The following is a 22,693-nucleotide window of genomic DNA, read 5'->3' as shown; positions in this document are numbered from 1 at the left end:
ACATTTGCAATCTGAATGTGCTTTAGGTACACATTTGTATACTTGGCAGAAAATTCTCTTCATTTGTCTTGAACAACAGAATTTTTTGAAACCGCTGCCCTGCATCACTGTCTTTCATAAGTGCTTACCTTGTGCAAACTGTGCTTTCTTCCCTCACCTGTATCTCACTGCTCAGCGCCTCTAATCAGTTTTGACAGCTGTCCTTCCTCTGCCTTGCCCTACAAACACCCACAAACACACAGACACACACACACAAAACAAACATTACTGAGCAAGTCTAGCACCAGGGGCATATCTGTCAAAGCAGTATCACTAATTAACTGGCAGGTTATCTGTGAAAACCCAACAGATCTTGCCTTAAGTCCATGCTCCAGATCAGATTTGAAGGTTCAAGTAAAGTTTAGTAAGCATGTTTCATGAGACAGGTTTCAGGAACCCACAGACAGCGAAACAGCATATTGATTCTATTTGACGTTGCACAGCTATGACAGGTGGAAAGAGTTGTGGAAAAGTCCATCCGGAGAATAATCCAGAGGGCAAATAAGGAGCTGGGAGACAGGCAGAATCAAATATCAGCAGATAACGGGGGGGAGAGAGAGAGGGAGATCCTAACTTACTCTGAAAAGAGCTGCTCTGACGGACGGGTGCTGAAGGACATTTCATCTTGAGACCAACAACTGACCCCATGCCGATAAAACAATGTTAAAACCAAGGCATTAGGTAAGTGCTTTCTGTCTGCTCGGCCTGGCTGCCAAAGACTCCCCCTTCACTCCTGGCTGCCATCTGTGAGAGCTTGATGTTCTCTGTGTTGCCAACTTCCCTGCACAGGCCTTTCTGAGCTGCGGAAACACAATTTAGGTAAACAAATTTAGTTCCTATTATGTGTCAAACTTTGTTTCACTACAATCCCCGGGTAGAGAAAGAACTAATCACAGTTCCTATCAGTAGCCTCGTTTTGTATTTATATCCAGTGCTTATTGTAATGAACTGCAAATCAATGAGCCTTTTAATTGTTTTTAGTGTTATGCAGTGTGCAAGATGATGCTGTCTTCTAACGTCCAGCAGAGTTGAATGCATTGAAAAATTTCAAACATAAGTCAGGTGAGCACTTAACTTTGTGTCGTGTGGCTCGATAGAATGAGATAACTTATGGTTTGATGCGATATCGCTGTTATGGATGTGGCAATGCAATTAGTGCTCCACATTCCAACTATAACTCCAATCAAAATCTTACATCTTTCATGATTAAAAGCCCTCTGGAAAACACAGTTATAGTTTTAATCATTACATCAATATGGCTTAAGCGAGCCTCATGCCAAGGCAAATTTGATTTTTGCCAGCGTATGTTTCCATTGAGTCATCCTTTCTGTTTATTGTCTAATAATAAATCTTCTGTGGTGACACCATAACAGCAATCCTCTTCCGAGAGCTCAAATCTTTGGCAAAAACAGCATGATCATCCATATCGAATGGAAGCCGGAGGCTTACTTGGAATGTGGTTTATGGTTATTTATGGTGTGCCATTCAAATCAGAGTAACAGTCAACAATGCTTTGCCAAATACCGCTTGTGTGAAGCCCAGCTCAATAGCCTCTTTAGATCTCTCTACAGAGAACAGCTTGTTTTTCCTCATCTCTGTCTCCTCTCCAGACTTCTAATCCTGCTCCATTGTCTCTCAGTGCTGGTTTATGGAGGGTAAGGACGTGAACAGAAGGGGAAAGCAGACATCATAATTAGAAACTCCCCATTAACACCGGAGTTCAAATTCACAATTTGTTTACACTTCCAGCTGAACCCCTTTCCTGTATTCAGATAATGAACTCCTCTTTTTGGCCCTGTAGCTGTCACTCACTTAGCTGTAATTTCTTATAAATGCATTCATGACTGATAACATGCACGTCCTTTAACAGCACTTAATAACTCACTGGGAAAATAGGATTTGCTTTTTATTATACAAACATTGTATTAGCTCACTTTGTCTAATTCACCAAGGAAACCATGAGAGTTTAATCTCATTTCATCCCCAGCCTGCAGATATAGAACAAATCACAATGTTTGTTTACAGTAACATCCGCGTTGAAAACCCCTGCATCACGCATTAGCTGACATAAAATGTCTGTTATAGTCTTTATTAATGAAGCTATTTTAAAGTGTATCCATATAATTCATCTAAACGGCCTGTTAAATGCTGTCATAGCTTACAAATAAGAAAAAATTTCGCTAATGTTAGGTTGGACACCTAATTTACTTATTTGGCTACAGACAAGAAATATTACATCTTAATTTATACTAGACTATCAGTTAGTTTGAGATGTGCAGTTGAGGGGATATCAAGGATGCTGGTAAAGCAACACAGTACATGAAACAGGCACAGTAGAAACATTCGACAGTTCGGACCACAGTGTTTTACTATATATCTTCAAATCTTACAGTTGCGGCTGAAATTGCGACACAAATAAACAAGTTTGCTGATCTCCACAGTGCACATAATTTTTGCATTGATGATTACTTTTTAATCCCAGAAAAAATCACTGTGTTTAAACAGAAGACATCCTCTTAAAGTCCAACGAGGAAAATGTTAGTCACAACACGTAATAAAACTCTGAGTACTGGTTGTGCGCTTTGTCTTGATTATTCGTTTTTCAAATAAATGTAGGTTTTTCATAAACTGAGCTCAAATCTTGTCAATGTGTTACAATAGGTTATATTGATTTTCTTTAAATAAACCCCCCAAAAAAGCCCTGTCTGATCTGCAGCTACACAAAATCAAGCCAATAAAGTATTCTTTTTTTTTTTTTACAAGCCCAGTTTCTTGTGCATAATGTACACAGAAGGAGACAACGGGAATGGCTGTTGCTTGTGGTTAAAGGGGTAAATTGTATTTTTAGTGGGGAAATTCAAATTCAGAATTTGAATTGGGTAATAATACAAACCCAGAAAAATGTATCTTGTCCATAACACAAGCTGTTCTCGGAGGAAAATAATTTTCCCCGAACACTGTTTGAAGCTAGAAAGGCGGCAGGGTGCCAAATACAAACAAAGCAAAATAGTATGAAATTGTGTTGTCCTTTAAGGTCAGTTTGTTTATTCAGTTCATTCAGTCATGACAACAGACTTTGTATATTGAGTGTTTTTTAGGCATAATTTCTCCCCCAAAACTATGTAGTGCACCTTGAAGTGTTAGGGAAAGGCAGATAAGCAAAAACAAACAAAAGAATAAAGAAGCTTAAAAATCGCTTCAATGCACTTACAATGGAATATTATTGATAGGATTAAAATATTGCAAATTTCTACAGTGTTATCAAACTACGTGACAAGGTTTTGAAGTGAGTGGCTGAGCCATGACTCCAATGTGCCTCCTCATCAAAGCTACTGTGATATTTAGGTGAAAATGTTTGCTTTTTTAACACATGGTGACATGAAGAAAACTGCATTTGAACATCTTTTGTTAGGTGTCATTTGCTCTGAAATGTAGTGTTAGCTTACATGAGCTCTCAAGTGAACCTAACTCCAATGTGGCTAATTATCAAAGCTAATGTGACATTTAGGTACAGACTCTTTTCCTGTATCTGCTCAAGTTTGTGTATTTTTTATTTTAGTCAAAGTTTAGCATCCTTAACACATAGAGACACGAAGAAAACTGCACTTGAACTGCTCTTAAGGGAAACTGACTCCAATGTGGCTAATTATTAAAGCTAATGTGACATTTAGGTACAGACTCTATCCCTGTATCTGCTCAAGTTTGTGTATTTTTTATTTTAGTCAAATTTCAGCATCCTTAACACATAGAGACATGAAGAAAACTGCACTTGAACAGCTTTTGTTGGGTGTCATTCAATATGAAATGTAGTGTTAGCTTACATTAGCTCTCAAGGGAAACTAACTCCAATGTGGCTAATTATCAAAGCTAATGTGACATTTAGGTACAGACTCTATCCTTGTACCTGCTCAGGTTTGTGTATTTTTTTTATTGCAGTCAAACACATAGTGACAGGAAGAAAACTGCACTTGAAGAGCTTTTAAAAGGTGTCATTTGTTCTGAAATGTAGTGTTAGCTTACCCTAGCTTTCAAGGGAAACTAACTCCAATGTGGCTAATTATCAAAGCTAATGTGACATTTAGGTACAGACTCTATCCTTGTACCTGCTCAGGTTTGTGTATTTTTTTTATTGCAGTCAAACACATAGTGACAGGAAGAAAACTGCACTTGAAGAGCTTTTATAGGGTGTCATTCAATATGAAATGTAGTGTTAGCTTACCCTAGCTTTCAAGGGAAACTGACTCCAATGTGGCTAATCATTAAAGCTAATGTGACATTTAGGTACAGACTCTTCCCCTGTATCTGGTCAGGTTTGTGTATTTTTTTTATTTCAGTTAAAATTCTAGCATTCCTAACACATAACAGCTTTTGTTGGTTGTCATTCAATATGAAATGTAGTGTTAGCTTACTTTAGCTCTCAAGGGACACTGACTCCAATTAGGCTAATTATCAAAGCTAATGTGACATTTAGGTACAGACTCTATCCCTGTATCTGCTCAGGTGTAGGGTAGGTAGGGTATATTTTTATTCCAGTCAAATCTTAGCATTCTGAACACACATTGACAGGAAGAAAACCGCACTTGAACAGCTTTTCAGGGTGTCATTTTTTTCTGAAATGTAGTATTAGCTTACCTTAGCTCTCACGCAGGAAGCCATGTTTGCTAACCCTAACTGACATAACCGTCACCCTGATTCTGATTGGCCGAATCAGTTGACGAGCCTCCGCGTGCGCAGCTGGGGGTAATTAACACTCATTTGCCGTTTATAATTAGCTACAAACCAGAAACTCATGATATTACTGCGTATTTACATGAACATTACAGCTGTGAGAACTCTACCCGCCTCCGGTGCGGAGTTTCACTGTTTGTTGCTCTTGACAGGCGGCAGGTTTTCTCTCTCCAACCTCTGCGTGTCTCTGCCGCTCTCACACACACACACTCACAGGAGACTACAACCAGGAAGTAGGAAAAAAAAAAAAAAAACAGACAGCAGCGGATAAAAATAAGGAAGCAAACGCCGTCGGAACCGAGCTGGAGCTCCTCTACTGCTGTAAAGTGAAAGCAGATCAGGCGACAGCTCAGTAATAGCATTCAAGGCACGACGGCAGTGCTAAGGAAGTTAGCCGTCAAGCTAATTCCTCCACAGACTCCACATTATCTCAAAACTAGCACTAGACAGACACACACAAAAAGAAAGAAACACAAGGGGGAGGAAGACACAGACGAGTAAGTACACTGCAGTGAGCTGCAAACTGGTAAGCCCCACAGGATAGGGGAAGAAAAGCTTGTGTGAATGTGTGAGTCAGACAGAGAAATAGCAGAGAAGTGAAAGGGAAGAAGAAGAAGAAGAGGGGGCGAAGGCTTTCTGTGCGTTACAGCACTTTTTCTACCGGTTGTTGTTCGTGTCAGCAGTGGAAGAGAGCACACAAACACAGCTCAGGAGGGGAATGCTCCGAGGAGAAAGGGAAAAAGTCAAGAGGAAAAATAAAATGGTTGCTTATTGTGTCTGTTCCCTGTATGTGTGTGTGCACACCGTAGGCTCTCTTCAGTCTTGCAGAGTGGACTGAACAAAGAAAAAGAAAGGGGCTCGTGGGAGGTTTTAGGTACACAAAGGAAAAGGACGTGAAAAAAAGGTCAGGGCCTGAGGTGAGCGTGGGTGTTGTGGTCATGCTGAGGCTGCAGTGGGCTCACACGCAGCACTTTCTGCTTGTGTTTGCACACAGACAGTTCATTGGCCACAGATGGGGTCCCTCTGTTTGGTGCCCTTGAGGTAGTTTGTGTGAGTGTGTTTTGCTTTGGATGTTGTGTTTCCTGTGGTGTTTGGCTCCCTCCGTGCATCATCTGTTGTTGGAATATTATATCAGAGGGGATTAGTCCCGAGGATCCTGGACTTTCCCCCCAGTGCAAATATGAGAGCCGTTTGCAGAAGGTCACAGCTATTAATAACCTGTCCTAAACTCTGTGTCTCCTATAAGACTTACTTCTCTTAATCAGCCACCATGGACCACCAAGGGGAACCCCAGGAAGGAGCCGTGGGGCTGAAACACGAGGAGCTGCCGCAGATGGATGGGTCATGTGATGCGTGCGAGCCTGACGAGGCCCAGCCAGCCACCCAAGTGTGCCACTCCTGCAGCTTCGCCTTCTGCCCGCTCCACGCTGACAGACATGCCAGCAGCACACATCACCCGCTAACGCCTTATAACCACGAGGAGACACAAGCTAATGGACTTGGCACCGACAGAGACTCTAGAGTTGGAGATGGAGCTGAGGATGAGCCTGGTGCAGAGAGGGCAGCTGGAGTGGGCGCAAATCAGGGGATGGAACAGCTCGGGGTGGCCAATGCAGATGCGAGTGGTGATGCTGAAGGAGCGCAGAACGGTTTGAACCTGGAGGCCGAGCTGGGTGACGGAGCAGAGGGTGCAGAAGCTGGGCAGGAGGCCGTGGCTGCTGGAGAGGCCGGGAAGAGGGACACTGTCACTGTAGAGAGACTGCGCTGCAAGGAGCACGGACAGGAAGGCTCCCTCTACTGCAAACCAGACGAGAAGATAATATGTGTGGTGTGCGCCGTGCAGGGTGAGCACCGCGAGCATGAGATCATCACCCTGCACGAGGCCTACGTGTGGCAGAAGGTGAGTCACACGCTCAGAACATGACAGGTTTATATCTTGCAGTACAGCACTGTCTGATCCACTGTAGGCCATCTACTGTACGCGATCATAACGGCGTGCTCCACATTTGCTGCTCCGTAATGTATAACATAATGTATTCAGACAGTGGCCTCTCTGGTTTGCATTTCTAATTCAGTATTAAGTAGTATGCCAATAGCTGGAGGCCCTGTAGTCTTTAAGTCAACTCACGAGGGCCCTGTGTAATGTTTAAACTTAACAATGTCTCATGATCACCCACATGCCATCTTTTATAAATTGATTCACTTTTACAGTTCCATAAATAATTTCTGTGACCACTGTGAAATGGAAATTAAACGTTCTAAATAACCCTGACGTCCATTTCGGTTGGCACCAATTACGGTTTGACCCTTCCTCCATTTCCCAGATGGCCTTTTTTGCTTCAGGTGGGTTTAATAGGCCCAGTCGTTAGGAGCAGCATCGCAGCCTGTCCAGTAAGCTGTGTTAAACGCTGTGCTGGATTTTCTTTTATTTCATCATCACTACGAGCCCAGTACTGCAGTGTATATAGTATTTGTGATGAGTATGTTACCAGTTAGAATCAGGTGTTATCAGCACACTGAACACATCCAGACCTTGTTATTGCACAGCGGACCAATTAACAAGGCGTGATCGCATCAAAAACCAGGATTTAGCTTTGGATTAATATTTTTGAAAAGTCAAGGGCTTTGTTTGTGAACGCTGGAATAAAAATGACATAGAAAAGTAAGCACAGTGAGAGCCTCAATTTGAAAACTGCCACAGAGCAGGTGCATTTAGCTACAGTGTCAATGACCCTCATGGTGTGCTGCCAGAAATATACAGAGTTAAGTCCTCTGCCCCATGGCTATACATCAGAAAAACCCGAACTAGAGCAGCACACTTCATTGGCCATCATGGCCACATATGGATTGATGAGGGACAAAGGGGGTCACACACACACATGCACAGCCTAAAGCCACATTATTTACTCTAAACTTACTCAGAGCTTCTGTCCTGCTTTTTGTGTCGGTGTATTCATGTGAAAGAACGCTTTATCTGCCACAGTGGTGATATGATTTCCTGTCACGGTGTAGTGCACTGAGTATGGACCATGTCAAACAAGAAGTGAGTTCTCAAGGATGCACCATGCCTTTTTACTTACAGACTAACATCTTCTAAAAGCATCAATCCAGACATTTGGTCACATTATCAGTGATGAGAAGCTTTTGCGAACGTGCCCACTAACAGCTTAATGATAAACTAATAACTAGCTAACTTGGTGTGTTGATCATTGTTACTCTGTTTTGTTAACTGTGTGTTTTTTCTGCTCGACTTGTAGAGCAGGCAGGGGTATGACCTGCTGGGCTGCACACAACAGATGGCTGAAAAGATCAAGACCAAGTGGACCAACCCCGAGGTGAGAGAAAACTCCTGCATGCAGAACACTGAGCCAAGTGCTCACACTAATTAAACAGTAATGGCCATTTTTAGAAAACTTCTCCCCAAAGATTTTCTCTCAACTGTTCTCATTTAGTAATGAGCTCCAACTAACTCTTATCAAGTGAAAAGAGAATTTCTCTGCAGCTAAAAAATTGGATTTGACCTCGCAAGCTGATTTTCCTTCAAAGAAGTCTGTCAGCACAGTTTAAGTGTAAATAAAGATAATTGAGTGGTGATGGTCATAGGGACAGTACACATGTATGACATAATCTGCACTTTCGTTTGTTGTATTTTAATATAATGATCCACTTTAATAGAATAAACACAAGTTGCTTCAAGGTTTGTTCCTCCAAGGAACATGCTAGTCTACTTTGAATCCTATCTCCTCCATAATTAGGCCAAGCAGTCTCAGACAGCCTGTCAAATTAACCCTGCAGACCTTGCAGGTCCAATTTTATATTTTACATGCTGCTCTATATTTCAGTTGCCCCAGTCCATGATTAATAACCACCTAGTCCAGTTGGGATTGCTCCATATCCAATTTTCGTCCTTACCGTAATTAAAAAAAAACAAAAAATGTATTTTTTTCTGATGGCATGGTTTCAAGCCATGGAGAGCCACAACGGAACACAAAAATGAACCACTACTCATTTCTAATTCAGTGGGTACAGCAGTAAGCACTGCAGCAGTGTAGACACTGCAGCGGTGGAGACACAGCAGTCTAGATGAGATAAAGAGGGATTAGAGAGAGATTATGTCATGAAGACATTGGGTTGTAAACATGAGAGCTAATTATTTCAATCCATATATTTATCATGCCGTCCCTGTTCACAGATCACAGATCTAGGCTATTTGGTTTCTGCAGATATAATTCAGCTTCAAGCGGGTGACGGCATCATTATGTACTGACTCATCTCACTTTCAGTCTTCAGATGATGTCACTTTTTTGACTCAGCACTGTTGTCCGGCGTCACAGGTCAGATTTTGAAAGTGACTGTGAATGATTCATTCTTGTGTGTAAAACAGAGAGAAATGCAGAATAGAGAAGAGCTTCTAGCTGATTTTAATCCCTCTTTGAACTTTATTTCACCTCATTGAAAAAACCCTTGTGTTTAATTTAGGAGTGGGTGTAGTGTAATATATAGATAACAAGCAGGACTTCCTTAAAAAACAAAACGAATGTGTATTCATTACACCCTCACAATGAGTAAGTGAGTATTTATGTATTATTTTGTATTTATTTTATTAACAGTTGTATTTGACCTTCTCGCAGTTTACAGACATTTCTCTCTCTCTGTTCAGATCTTTCACATACCCCTCTATATATGCGGCCACGGGCTGAAATAATGATCACAAACTTATTTCAACCTTTATGTCCAACCTTCACAGAGTTGCCGCCTGGAAAGCGGGTTGCATTTCGCACACCATCGCCTCTCTCTGGATATAAACCAAAACAAAAGCTGCAAACTGAATTTTCATGACAAGTCAACCTTGAAAACAGTGGCTGTAGTTCCATTACAGATGCCATAGCGGGGGCATGTTCTGCCACAGACAGTTAGGCGTTGTGCAGTGAAAGATGTAACAGTGAGCGGCGGGATCCAGGATGTAGGTCTCAGCAATGGTCTCACCATTAATGGCGGCTGCACCTGCTCCCTCAATTACCCCTGTGCTGCCTGTGCTGCCTTATAGTAGTCTCTTTACCCATTCGGAGAGCGGTGGCACACAGGAGCTTCTCTCAGTACCTGCAGAGGTGTGACCCAAGCACAGTGGCACAATGTAGAAGGTTAATTTGACTGGCCTGCGAGAGGTAACACTTTTTTGCTGGCAGCCGGCACCCCACCCGAGTTCATGTCTATTATCATACTGAAATATCAATGCTGCCCCAAGGACTTCCTGGACATTTAGTATTGCGCCGTTCCGTTGTAGAGGTGCTGCATGCCCGGCGAAAAAGCACTTACCTGCTCGCTCACAGGGCACTGGGTTAGAGACCATTATGTGGATTTGTCGGTGTGTCCTCTCTGCACTCTCAAATGTCAGCGTGTCTTAATATGCATGACAGGCAACCATCAGAGTGACTGCTCCTGGTGAGGAAAGTTGTGTGTGTGTGTGTGTGTGTGTGTGTGTGTGTGTGTGTGTGTGTGTGTGTGTGTGTGTGTGTGTGTGTGTGTGTGTGTGTGTGTGAGACGCAGAGGCAGAAAGAGAAGGTGATAGACATGCAGAAGTTGGTGAAGGAGGTGAAATTGCACGGTGAGGGACTTTAGAGAAAAATAGGCGCCTGTGAGGAGGTGAAAGGTGAATGCAATGATTTAACCCTCAGCTGGTGTTAAATCTAGCCTGCTTAATTATGTGCTGTGCCGCAGGAGGGGGGAATTTAATCTCTCAAAGCTCATATCTCCTTTCACCACCGGGGAATGGAATATAATGCAGAAAAAAAACAGAGATGAGTCCGCATACATATTAATGGACGACCAGAGGCAAAACGTTACATGGGGGGCCTCGATGACTGTCTGTCAGTAAGCCAGTCAGCTTGTCCACAAAGAGCTGGAAGATGATAGGAAAAGCATGATGTGGCATCAGGCCAGGACAGCAGGTAGTCGGGGTATTTACCTCACTCTCATGTTTTATTTACTCGCTTTTTGCCGTGCAGGGTGTCTTCCCGGGCACCCAGAGAGAGAGAGAGGGAGAAGTCCGATATCTGGAAGCAACATAAGCCAAGTCACAAATGCGTATATGTGTGTGCAGCGGCTACATCCATTTTCCCTGCCTCATAAAATCTACAAGAGCAGCAGACACATTAAAGCTGTCTTAGGGAGGCGAGGCTGAGCAACAGACGGCAGAGGCATGAAAAGACTTGGCTGCTGCTGTTAGGTTTATTCATCTTGCTTTTTCTTGTCCTTCTCTACCTCATCCTTTACTCCCCCTCCCCTCCTCGCTCCCTCTTCCCCCTCTCCCATTGCTCTTTAAGGCTGTCATTCCCTTTCTATCTCTACTCACGGCATTTTAATTGAATTACTCGGTATCATTCCCCAGAAAGTTGCTTGGCTGACATTGCTTCTCTCCAAACCAATAAAAAGGTTCTGGATATTGAAACTCTGCTGTTATAAAAACCAAAGTTCCTCTGTCTTATTTTTCCTCTCCCTCTTTTAACTTCCCTTGCCTCCCCACTTTATATTATTTTATATGACTTTTGAAGAGGAGCCGGTGTTTTTCAAATTAACTTTCTATGTGTTGCCGTGTTGTTTTAGAGGCTAAATTGGAGAATCTAATTTCTGAAAGAGATAAAAGAGAGCCCGAGAGAGAAAGACAGAGCGCAGTGTTCAATTGGAATGGGGCCACTATTGCCAAGGGCAAGGACAGTTCAAATCCATTTACTCCTAATGTTCTATTAATGCTTTTTAGGCCTGTTTAAAAGAGCATCACACAAAACAGACCTCAGAAACAGCAGCAGGGCCGGCTCTGATTCAGTAGTGAGAACATTTAAAGAAAGTTAACCCTTTAAACTCGAGTGCATCAATGCATCGAAGCATCAAAGTTCAGATTAAAAGTTTTCACCTTTTCATGCTGATTTAGAAAAAAAAACAAACAAAAAATGTTGTGCATCTGCATTTTTCATCACTTCGTTAAAGCTGCGGGATGTCTCATTTTTGGGAAATATTTCACTGTTTTATCAACCCGTCCATTCTTGATGTCCAGAGCATGATACTGTTGTGTAATGTTCGAATGACATTTTTGGTGTCTGATGAAACTTTGGGAGTTAACTGGAAATTAAATTGCTTTTGCAATGAAAGACCCCCTGAGCGGTTGAAGAGGTCGAAATTAAACGCTGAAGCTACTCTGATATTTGTTGTGAGCTGTTTTCAGTTCGCTTTTGTTTTCCATTTCAGTGTGTCTCACCAAAGTAACTCTTTGTGCGGCTTTTTGTTGTTGTTTTACACTGATGTATTTTCATTCCCAAGGGCTTTGGTTGTGTTTCCGCAGTTTTTTTTTTCAACAACACTAATGAGTAGCACAACCTTTTTTTGGTAGCCAGTCACACAAGCACACTAGTGTGTGAAGTTAATTCTATTTGAGTGTCTTGCTATATTGTAATCACATAAAGTGTTTGAGGAATGTCTGAGAGGTTTTCTAATTATAGAAAGCCACAGATCCCAGCTTTCTGCTCTGAAGACACACTTTCAGTCACAGTGAGATTTTCCACCGGTTTTATCTCACTTATATTGTCCATGAAGTAATGAAATAAAAGTTCAAGCTGGCATCAACTTGGTCAAGTCTGAACTGACCTTTTTAGTCCTTCCTTTGGTTGCATTACAATCATTTCTAAATTTCTCAGATAACAGAGATTGTAAAGTAATAATGCAAAGCATGTTCAAAACCATGACTTAAAAAGAATTTAACTTCCCTTATCTGCTTCCCCACCGTCGCACCTTTTGCTTGACAAAGAAATTAGCTTTTTTAATCTGCTCTCCAAATGTCCTGCCTCTGCCTGTGCTCTCTGCCTCATCTCCTGTCCTTACTCTCACCCTGCCCTTGTAAGCAGTGTGCCGGCCGTCTCTCCCGAGGCCTCATTTCATGGCCTCAGCTTGCAGTAATGCAAATTAAGATTAGCGTGCATGAATGCTCCTTCCTTGCAAGCTCTGTCACCGAGTGAAAGGTCCAAGGGCAGAGGGCTCCTGCTCTACAAACACAAAGAGCACTGATCCCAGACTCCCATCTGCTGCCGAGGCCACGGGGACTCTACGAGAGAGCGGTCGGCTCTGCGGAGGTCCTGGAGATTGTGAGATGTGTTGATGGAATGTGTCAGATCGATGACAGATAAGATACTAAAAGCGATAAGATTTATGGATCAATTCTGTCAGCTCTATTCATGTTGTAGCTTTGTTCTTGGATGGCATTGTTCTTCATGATTTATGCTGACTGCTCGCTACCATTCTCTGAAGCTTGTTGTGACCACAAAAGAGCAAAATATACACAAGTGTGTGTAATATTGTGTCACGTGAACTGAAATGGAACCAGACACAGTCAAAGATGTTTGCAACTATTATACTTATGATGACCAGCGATCACTGTGGTCAGTAACGGCATCACGGGTAATCCAAAAACACAATTTAACATCAGCAAAAGTAGTGAAGAGATATAAAGTCAGCTAATTGATGTTAGAAGACATGCTGTGTAATATTAGCTGACATTAGCCAGCACGAGCTTCGACCTTCATCCTCAATACGAAGATAGTTTCATTTCCTTTTAAAATAAATGGCTAAAATGTAATTCTTCATTATTATTCACGATAGTAGCTGAATGCTAAAGCTATGCCTGACATGGAATTAACTAATGAAGCAATCACTGCCACGACTGCTGGCTGTTAATAAATTCATAGATGTTATTGAAAACTTTGACAGACAGTTGTATTCCTCTCGGCTAGCTGATATTAAATGAAAATGCCTTCACAGATGTCCAAATTGAAAGGATTATTCACATTTCCAGGGGAATTGGACTTGAATATTAAATATGTTGATCCATCATGGTGTCCATGACACCTAAATCAGAGCCAACTTGGAGGACGATGCCTGAGACGTCACAGCATGAGCAACAGCTTGAGCATTAAATTTTTTGTCCCTGTACAAAATGACGTAGTAAATGCCTTGTCATTTCTTAATGTGCGTTTTAAGTGCTCGCTGCTCACGTTTTAAATGATGAGGCTTCTAGTAGATTTAATCAGCCTATATTGTAATTTAGCAGGATTTATGATATTTGAGCACTTCCCACCATTGCCCTGTTAAGAGCTTCCAGCGGCATGAAAAGACAGATTTGGAAAATAAGGCCTCAGTCTCTCCACATTCACAGATGTTTTTCTGGACAAGGAATGGAACATGTTGCCAGTCCAAGGCAGTTGCAGTTTACTGTTACTAATTCATCAGACATGCTTTCAGGCCATTGATTTTTGGTGGGGCTAAAAAGAGAAAATGACTCTTTGCTTTCCAATTAGATGTTAACTAAGTCTCCCTGTCTGATTCAGAATGAACAATGTGCTGATTTTTTCTCTGCTCATACAAAGAAAATAAATTAAAACTGCTACTTTTTTGCGCTTGGTTTAATGGGCAATTTGGAGAATCTGATTGCTTGTGCAAGAATGGCAAATGCACGATAAAACTTTGGGTCCCTGGGGGTCGTGGCTCTGCCAGCCTCAGTAAAGACTGATGATTCCTTGCTCCACTGGAGAGAGGGAGGCTGAGGGGAAACAAGATAAAATGGATGGCAAGGAAGAGGGTGAAGTTCTCCTCAAGGGCAGAGGAAAGACTGAGCAGCTATGTTCACTGATTGAAGCGATTTATAACATATTCGGGACCACGGATCATGACAAGGGACTTTGGGGTGTTTTACCTCACAACAAGATCTGCGTTGCAGGTGGAGCCATCTCGGTGGGACGGGTTGCAGGGAGGCGTCTGTTTATTGAGGTGTTTTAACGTAATGAGTCATAGCTAAAGAGAGCCTCATCGGGGGAACTGGGGAAAGAATTAAAAAAGGTATCTCAGCGAGAAGCTCAGTTGGCCTGAAAGCCAAACAGATGGCTTGCTGTGGTAGAAAGAGCCTCTGAGGTCTCTATCTACAGATGGGATGCATGAAGTTTGCCTCCAGGGGAGCTGATTCATGCTATCAATTAGCTACCGCATGACTGAGACCAGTGGGTTAGTTAAAGTAATATTCACATGTCAATGTAAAAGACAGAAATATCTGTCTGCTCTCTTATTTTGGTCATTCAGTATGTATCTCTGTTTCGCCTGTGGACGTTCAGACGTTTTGATGTCTGTCTCTATCTTTGCTTCTCTGTTTTATGACTTCATCTCAATGATTCATGCCTACAGTGATGTACTTCATGCAAGTTAATCTGAAATGGCGGCCCAATATCTATCTCTGTCTCCCTGTCTGTGTCCTGCACCTCAACATATCCTAGATGTCCACAGATGAGCTAGAGGAATATGTGAACATCCAGTTTGATGAGCTCCGCAGATTGGTGCGTCTGGAGGAGAAGAGGACCCTTCACCTCGTAGACCTCAAAGAGGCGTTCCTGACGGCGTCAGCCGCTGAGAAAATTGCCGAGATCAGTGTCGAGACTGAGCGCCTACAGGAAGAGATGGCCGACATCACGAACCAGCTGTGCCTTTTGGAACAGGCAGAGGCAGGAGGTCCCGCAATGGTCGCACAGGCGCTCATAGCAGCGCCCGGACCAGCCCACAGAGTGCAGGTGAGAAAACCTTCCTTCCTCGTCATCCTTAAAGGGCTAGAGGCACAACAGACGTGGTTACTCGTATGCCATCTTGGTCTCCTCTCCCAGTTTTGGTGAGGATGACTGAGCATGAGCAGAGTTAATTGGAGTCAGTTCATTTGTTTATTTTGATTATGGAGCTTTACAATATGCTATGTTTATAAAGTAGCAAAAATGTTGATGCATCATGTAGCCTTCTGAATTTAATCAAATTGAATGAGAGGGACCAATAGATTTACACTATAATATCTCGTGTTTGTAGAATGATTTGCATGTTTATAATGTCACAGAAGCCTAGTGTGTCACATTCAGCATGCCGTAATTTATTTAGTGTGATGTTTTCAGCTTGGAAGTTTCGACTACAAGGGAACTAACCAAGTTCCTACAGTATCTTCATACTGTTAGCTACAATATTAAATGGTAGAACTCTCAATTGCGATGTAGTCAAGTCCCAGTGACAGTCTATGTTTGTTGCATTTTTTAAACTTACCTATGTGATCTAGTCTGACCAATTTTACCGAGATCCACTTGATTCTGAGATGTAAGCTGGTTTAAAACTTGGCTCAAACAACTTAATTTGATATGTCAGTCTTGTAGTTAACATTTTTATTGAGACTTGAAAGCACTTACCAGAATTAATGAAAAGTAATGCATTAGATCTGGAGGCCACATCACATCACAAGGCCTCAAAGCACTTTGAAACAACCTCAGCAAACAGGGTCAGTGATGAATTAATCTGAACTTTAAACACAGAGGTCCAGTGCAGTGTTGTGCATGAACGCGTTCAATGAACGATCGTTCATGAACTCGTTCATATTTTGGGTGAACGTGAACTGAACGTACTGTATTCTGCCTGATGAACGTTATTGTGAAAGCTTTCATTCTGGCGTTTATGAACGGCGCACTCTCACAGTTTAACTTCGCTCAAGACAGTGACAGATTTCCATCGAGCCTTCTAGGTGAAAACCGGCTAAAACACACCGTGAACAGGCCTTAATATGTAGCGGAAACGAGACTTAACTATTTCAGACAGAAACAGCTGCATACTAAACATGCAGTGAGGCGTTACCAAACAAACATAGATTAATTCGTCCTGAACGGACATAACACATGGCAACACCCATAACACCTCCACAGAGTCGCACCGCCGCTTGCGTCATCAATGTGCTAAGCATGGAGGCAAAATCAAATGACGACAGCAGCACTACCTCAGACTCTGCCTCCATCATTAATATGGCATCTTTGTATGATTACTTAAAACAATTTTATGAAAAGGTCAGTGATGATCCAGGTGGGAAAAATCTGACCTTTTTGTGTAAACTTTGCCCGCTGGGTTTCAAGAAGCAACTCCGTACATCAGCAACGTCAACAGCGAACCTGAAGCGGCACATTGAACTAAAGCACCAGGCGAGCCTTTCAAGGCATGTGCAAGTGAATAAAAAATCAAAAGACACGGCAGCCAAAACAGATCCTCTACCACCCAAATCACTGTTAATGCTGCAGCTGGACAACCTGGTTTTGCAGTATATTGTCAGAGAGCTGCAGTTTCAGTGTTAAAACTGATAGAATAGAATAATAGCTGTCTGTGGTTCTAAATGGGCTGTGGCAATCATTTACAAAAATAATAGCTCGCAGCAACATATTGAACAAAAAAAAGAACTATGAACTAGTTCATTTTGGAACTTCAATTTTGAATTATGAACTGAACTTGTTAATTTTAAAATGTGTGAACTGAACTTTGAACTAGTTCATGTAGAAAGTGAACTTTCCCAACACTGGTCCAGTGCCAGTGTTGTTACTAAGGGCGGCCTTGTAAAACTGAGTGCCCACTGTCTTGTCAATAAACAATTACAAACAATTTGCCAGCCAGCACAAAGCTCTTATGTTGCAGATCGTGTGTAGCCACCTTTACGCTGCATTCTGCACATAGTTATCGGTGATGCTTTATGGGATAGTCAGCAATGGAACCTCAGCATGTCTTTATCTGCATCTGATGTGGCCTAACTGAGAAATCCTTGCAGCCACGGAGGCTTGATCTCAGACCTTAAACATAAAGGATTATCCCTCTAATGACTGTGGCACCTGCTGCATAGTCATTATGATCAAATGAATATGGTAAACAGGTGCCGCTGTGCACAGCTTTGTTCCAAATGAGTGGTGAGGCTGGCTGTTTTTATCCGGGGCATACGTTGTGTTCTTGTAGAGAAATGCAGTTTTGCTCTGGTACAGTCGACAGGTAATAAGGTGCAAATAAATCCTGAGCTGTTGCCTGATGAGGCACAAGTGTAACTATGTTTGTCCTCCGGATACACTATTTGTCATTAACACAGCAGCTGTTTCCCTCTTTTCTTACATACAAGCCCCTTAGTCAAAATAATGTTTGCACCTGAGCATGTGTGCAGCTATACTGTATAATTTATACACATGCTGTACATAAACACTACCAGAAGTGCAACACATGTCACTTGAGATTCTGCAGGGCTTCACTTCCTCATCCCTCATTGAAACACAGAAGAGCAGGCTGTTACTGCTTATAGGTCCCAAATGGCAATATCCCATTGGTTCATTTGTCACTCTCCATATTTTACTCACCATAGTCAGGAAAAGAGCCTTGAGTGCTCCCTGGGCAATGCTGTGCAGGACCTGGGAGACTGCTGTAATGGTGGAAGCTGATGTGCAGATTGCTCTTCTCTGCTGAGAAATTAATCCACGGTGGGCCAAGTTCATTAAGGACCTAATTGAATGCCAATGGTTACCCTGTTTATTCTCATGTGTTAGTTACTGCTCGAGTGAGTAATGGGCTGTGTTATTTGTAAATATATGGTCACAGGAGAGGTGTGTGTGTAGGTGTAGAGAGGGGGCTTATGCAGCACTTTACAGTACTTAGCCAGCAATGATGCATCTTATTGTGTTTATGTGGATACACACAATAAGTTGCACCTGAAGCCGGCAACGCCTGCAGCAGTTTTTGTCTTTGGTACGACATTGGAGATGCGAAGAGTCTCGGTGATCTCCAGCTTGCTCACTCACTCTTCCACTGTTCCTCCGTCTGCCTCATAGTGGCAGTGTCTCCAGATGGCACATCAAACTACAATCATTCACTTGCCTCTTTACTGCATTTCTGCTTTAAATGTTAGCTTGGAAGACGTGGGGAGACGCAAGGAGTGAAAAATTGTGCTTTTTACAAAATTTGTATTAAACCGTCATTTAGAGGCACACAATGCAGAATTTGTCAGTTGCTGCTTGTAAAAACACGATTATTATTCCCCAGCTCAACGAGGGAAACAGAGAGAGACGATGTTGAGCGAGCTATAGAGGGAATAAAGACGGGGAGCAGCAGTAGAGGGAACAAATCAGAAAAATAAAACATTTTCTGACTGCGTCCCGGTGGTTACATCCTAAAGCCCAAAACAATCCTGTGAGAAGTTGCCTGATTGCTGGATTTTATGTGTATTCAGCCGAAGCGTATTCTTCAACCCGCTGAGTAGGGTTGGCGATTAATCGAATTCTGATCGCGATTTCGATTTTGGCTTCTCACGATCATGAAAACACTGTAATCGAAGAAAAACGATTAACGAGCCACCGCGCTTCGTGTTTGCAAATTACTGCGCTGTAAATGCACAGTGAACGCACCTGTGTCGCCTGCAGCTGCAGCAGTGAGTGTGTGGATCAATTGTGGAACGAGTGATTGACAGCATGGCAGAAAAGCAGCCTGAGCCTTTAGTTGAAAAGAAAGGTAGGACAACTTCGGTCATTTGGAGACATTTTGGCTTCAAATCGTCAGACGTGGAGCAGAAGGAGATTGTTTGCAAAGTCTGTCACACCGTCATGTCTGCACCCCAGGGCAACACGACACATCTATTTAACCATAAAGTGGTCTATGACAAAGTATTGAAGGAGCAAAAGACCCAAAAAAGTGCAAGAGCGCCAACTTCAGCCACAGCCACCGCAACACAGTCCTCCATTGAGGACACTCTTTACAATGCCGCTCCATATCCCACCAGCTCCCAGCGACAGCGAGAGATAACGGAGGCTGTGACATTCATGCTAGCTAAGGACATGTGCCCTATCAGTACAGTTAGCAACCCAGGCTTCAAGAGACTGGTCAACACTTTGGACAAGCGGTACGAGTTGCCATCACGCCAACATACAAATATTATCATTTACTTTTTTACTTGTTACTAATCTATCTGGTTGTTTTTCTAAAAGTTATATTTAAAGTTGAGTTTTGGTGGCTCAATAAATACTTTTTTTGAAATCAGTGAATAATCTTGTTTATTAATCGTGATTTCAATATCAATCAAAATAATTGTGATTATTATTTTTAGCATAATCGCCCAGCCCTACCGCTGAGTGTGGCCACTGGCCAGCCTCGTGTCTGAGAGTGTAGTTCAACCACACCTCCAGGGAAGTAGCATTTTGACCTTTAAAACAACAATCACCAACATTGAAATGTTTGGATGTTGGATGTTGGATGTTTGATGTTTGAATACCTAAGAAATACTACTGGAAAGCTACAGAATGATATAAAAACCTGAAAAACACAAAAAAAGTTATGTAACCACCCCTTAAATGATGAGGGAACTCTTGTCTATGAGGGCTGACGGTGATGTTTAGACCAGCTTTTAGTCAACAGTGTGAAATTAATTTGTTTAATGAATCTGTTTTTTCTGCACTACAGCCCACCACCAACTAAAACTGCAGTATTGTACAACACTTATTCCAGAAATAGTTACAGTACTTTTAACATTGCATGTGTGAAAATGCATATTCAAATGAGCTGACCCGTGTTGTTCTTTTGGTTTTTGTTTATTCTTCTACATGTTAAGCACAATCTAATCCCTTGTGCCAGAGAGCTGCAATTGTGGCCTCCAGCACTTTTTCAAAAGTAGCAACTCGATTCCAACTTTTAGAATAAAAGAAAGACTGGCAGCTTCAGAGCCAAGTCAGAAAAAGGGATTTGCTGCTTTGAAAGAATATCACAAACTGCAGCCATGTAGCTCCAGGCATGTGGCATTGAGCAGCTATGATGTAAAATATTACTCACCTGCATAAAACTCATTTTTTCAACTGCTCCCTAAAGAATAGAGCACATAATAATTGAGGTGAGTCTTCTGGCTTGGGGTCAAACAAACAAATTACCTCTGGTTCTCTTAATAATCTCACATCTTTCTTTTAAAGCAGACAAAGAAACACAGGTGTAAATACACATGCACACAAAAATAGACAGTGCGGGGATGGTACAAGCGCTCTGAAAATTGACCAATCAGTGGGAGCTAGAGGGAGAATATGGTAATAGACTTTGGCTTTTTTTGAGTCCATTTATTATCAGAATTCGCAGTCTCCACATTTTCATTAAAAAAAGTGCCAGTAGGTACTCATTTGTACAACTGCGCAGCATGTTTACTGGAGCACCCCCTGATGACTATACAGTAATTAAAATACCATTGATATATCAAGAAGGGAGTGCAGAGGATGCTCTACCGAAAAGACTCAGGTAGAGACAGATGCTGTGCTGTATGTACAATGTGCATCTGTCGTTAAAAGGATCCTGTCTCCTGCTGGGAATCATTAAGTCCCACCACAACCAGCCACCACCACCAGCAGAGCAGTGCACCCAGCCCCACCACAAAAACGTCTCCGGAATGGCTCGAGGAATGTAATAAAACGCTCAAGACGTTGACGTGGCATACAAATTCCCCAGATCCCAATCCAATCTAACATCTGTGGGACGTGTCAGAACAAGTCTGATCCATGGAGGCCCCACCTCACAGACCACAGGACTCAAAGGATCTGTCTCGAACGCCCGGGTGCAAGACAACACAGAATCTGTGTCCTTGTTGTGACGGGTAAGAGGCAAGTCCGATCCACGATGGGGCCCTTATGGATCAAACTCGTTACTGCACATCCCATGGATGATTGATCGGTCTGGGCTCTGGGGAATTTGGAGGCCAGGTTGCCACCTTGAGCTCTTATCCATGGTCCCCCTGTTCTTGATCTTCAACTGTGTTTTCATGGTTTGTGGTGTGTGTCAAGTGGCATCCACATAAATGCCAGGACCCAAGGTTTCCCAACAGAACACACTGTAACGAGAGGATAAATGTTACTTGCTTCACCTTCTTGTCCTTTTAATGGCTAATTGGTGTAATTGTTAATACATGAATATAAATAGATATACATAAACTCATGCTATATAACTAAATACACATCCCTGCTTATACAGATTAGATGTATAAGATCCACTTACATGTCCTGCGGTATTGGTGCACATGTGAACATGCAGCCCACTTGTGTTCGCACCGCCCACTTTTATTGTGGAACTGCTTTGGGCCACTTTCACACATGTATGACTGAAAGGATTCTATAAGGTTGCTTTAGTCTGTGATCCTGTTTATAAAAGCAGAGGCTCAAAGCTCTTTAAGCCTTAAGGGACTCCTAGCATGAAAACAAAGCCAAGATGCCTCATTAGCCAGGCATTGAGAGTCTGCGCCAGTGACCCAACACTGACTGAGTCGTGACCCAGGTCACAATGAACTGCTCAGAGGCTGATCTGAAACAAAGCAGCCTTTTGCTTACCTTTTAAATAAGCTGAGGCTCGGTGTGAGGACTCCTCTTTTCCACGCAGAGTAGTTTCGTACATTTTGAGTGATTAATACACGTTGGAAAATTTAAAAAAGCTATAAAAAGTGATCATGTCTCAATAATTAAGCGTGTGTTTGTGCTAATTAGGAGATCCTTTTGTCCTAAAAGGTGCTACGATCACTAAACTTGACTAGATTAATGGTATACTTATTATTTTCTACAGTTTTAATATTTATTACTGAATTGATGAAATGCCAGATCACATTTATCTTTCAGTTTAGACGTAGGCATTCCTTATAGATCATTGCGGTATACTAAATACAGATGAAGGTAAGCTTATTACAGATACTAATTTCCCTAAATTTTATAATATAATTTGTTTTAAATGTGTTGTTAATTTTACAGAGGCCTTGCACAGTGTCTTAGCTGTATCAGAGTTAGCTATATGCTACTTTACATCTGTATTCCCTGGGCAGGAGATAAAGACAACATCTTTGTTAAGAAAATTAACCCTTGAGAATACATAATCACTTCAAACAACATCAATAAGAATTCAAAACGAGAGGTAGCTTCCCTTTGCCAGCGGTACCCCAATAGATCATCTGTTCTGGGAAACCATTCAAGAACACATCATTCTATGAAGTTTGATGTAGTTTTTGAATTATGAATGTAGCTGCTTCTGCTTCCTTCTTTTGATGACAAGCACACAAGTCTAAGTATTTCTT

The 22,693-nt window shown here is 42.1% G+C and overlaps 2 protein-coding genes across 8 annotated transcripts in view; one reads left to right on the top strand and one right to left on the bottom strand.

Annotated features, from left to right (window-relative positions):
• Positions 1 to 4,796, bottom strand: part of pamr1b (peptidase domain containing associated with muscle regeneration 1b) — a 68,308-nt gene extending 63,512 nt beyond the window's left edge. For 4 of the 5 annotated variants that reach the window (XM_030424788.1, XM_030424793.1, XM_030424789.1 and 1 more), the window contains exons 1-4: positions 4,672 to 4,796; positions 1,564 to 1,680; positions 618 to 839; positions 158 to 218 (exon numbers count right to left, since the gene is read on the bottom strand). The gene's annotated coding sequence lies outside the window, so the exon portion shown is untranslated. The remainder of the gene's footprint in view (positions 1 to 157; positions 219 to 617; positions 840 to 1,563; positions 1,681 to 4,671) is intronic. The other variant, XM_030424790.1, reaches the window with a different exon arrangement.
• Positions 4,721 to 22,693, top strand: part of trim44 (tripartite motif containing 44) — a 44,936-nt gene continuing 26,963 nt past the window's right edge. Inside the window, exons 1-4 of one of the 3 annotated variants that reach the window (XM_030424796.1) lie at positions 4,721 to 4,779; positions 6,014 to 6,667; positions 8,025 to 8,102; positions 15,075 to 15,365. In XM_030424796.1, the coding sequence (XP_030280656.1) occupies positions 6,038 to 6,667; positions 8,025 to 8,102; positions 15,075 to 15,365 (999 nt within the window). In that variant the 5' untranslated portion in view covers positions 4,721 to 4,779; positions 6,014 to 6,037. Of the gene's footprint in view, positions 4,780 to 5,021; positions 5,294 to 6,013; positions 6,668 to 8,024; positions 8,103 to 15,074; positions 15,366 to 22,693 lie in introns of those variants that run through there. The other 2 variants (XM_030424795.1, XM_030424797.1) reach the window with 2 other exon arrangements.

The sequence above is a fragment of the Sparus aurata genome, chromosome 8 (genome assembly GCF_900880675.1).
Source record: "Sparus aurata chromosome 8, fSpaAur1.1, whole genome shotgun sequence".
Classification (NCBI taxonomy): Eukaryota; Metazoa; Chordata; class Actinopteri; order Spariformes; family Sparidae; genus Sparus; species Sparus aurata.
Note: the sequence above shows the minus strand (reverse complement) of the source record. Positions and strands in the feature narration are given on the sequence as shown.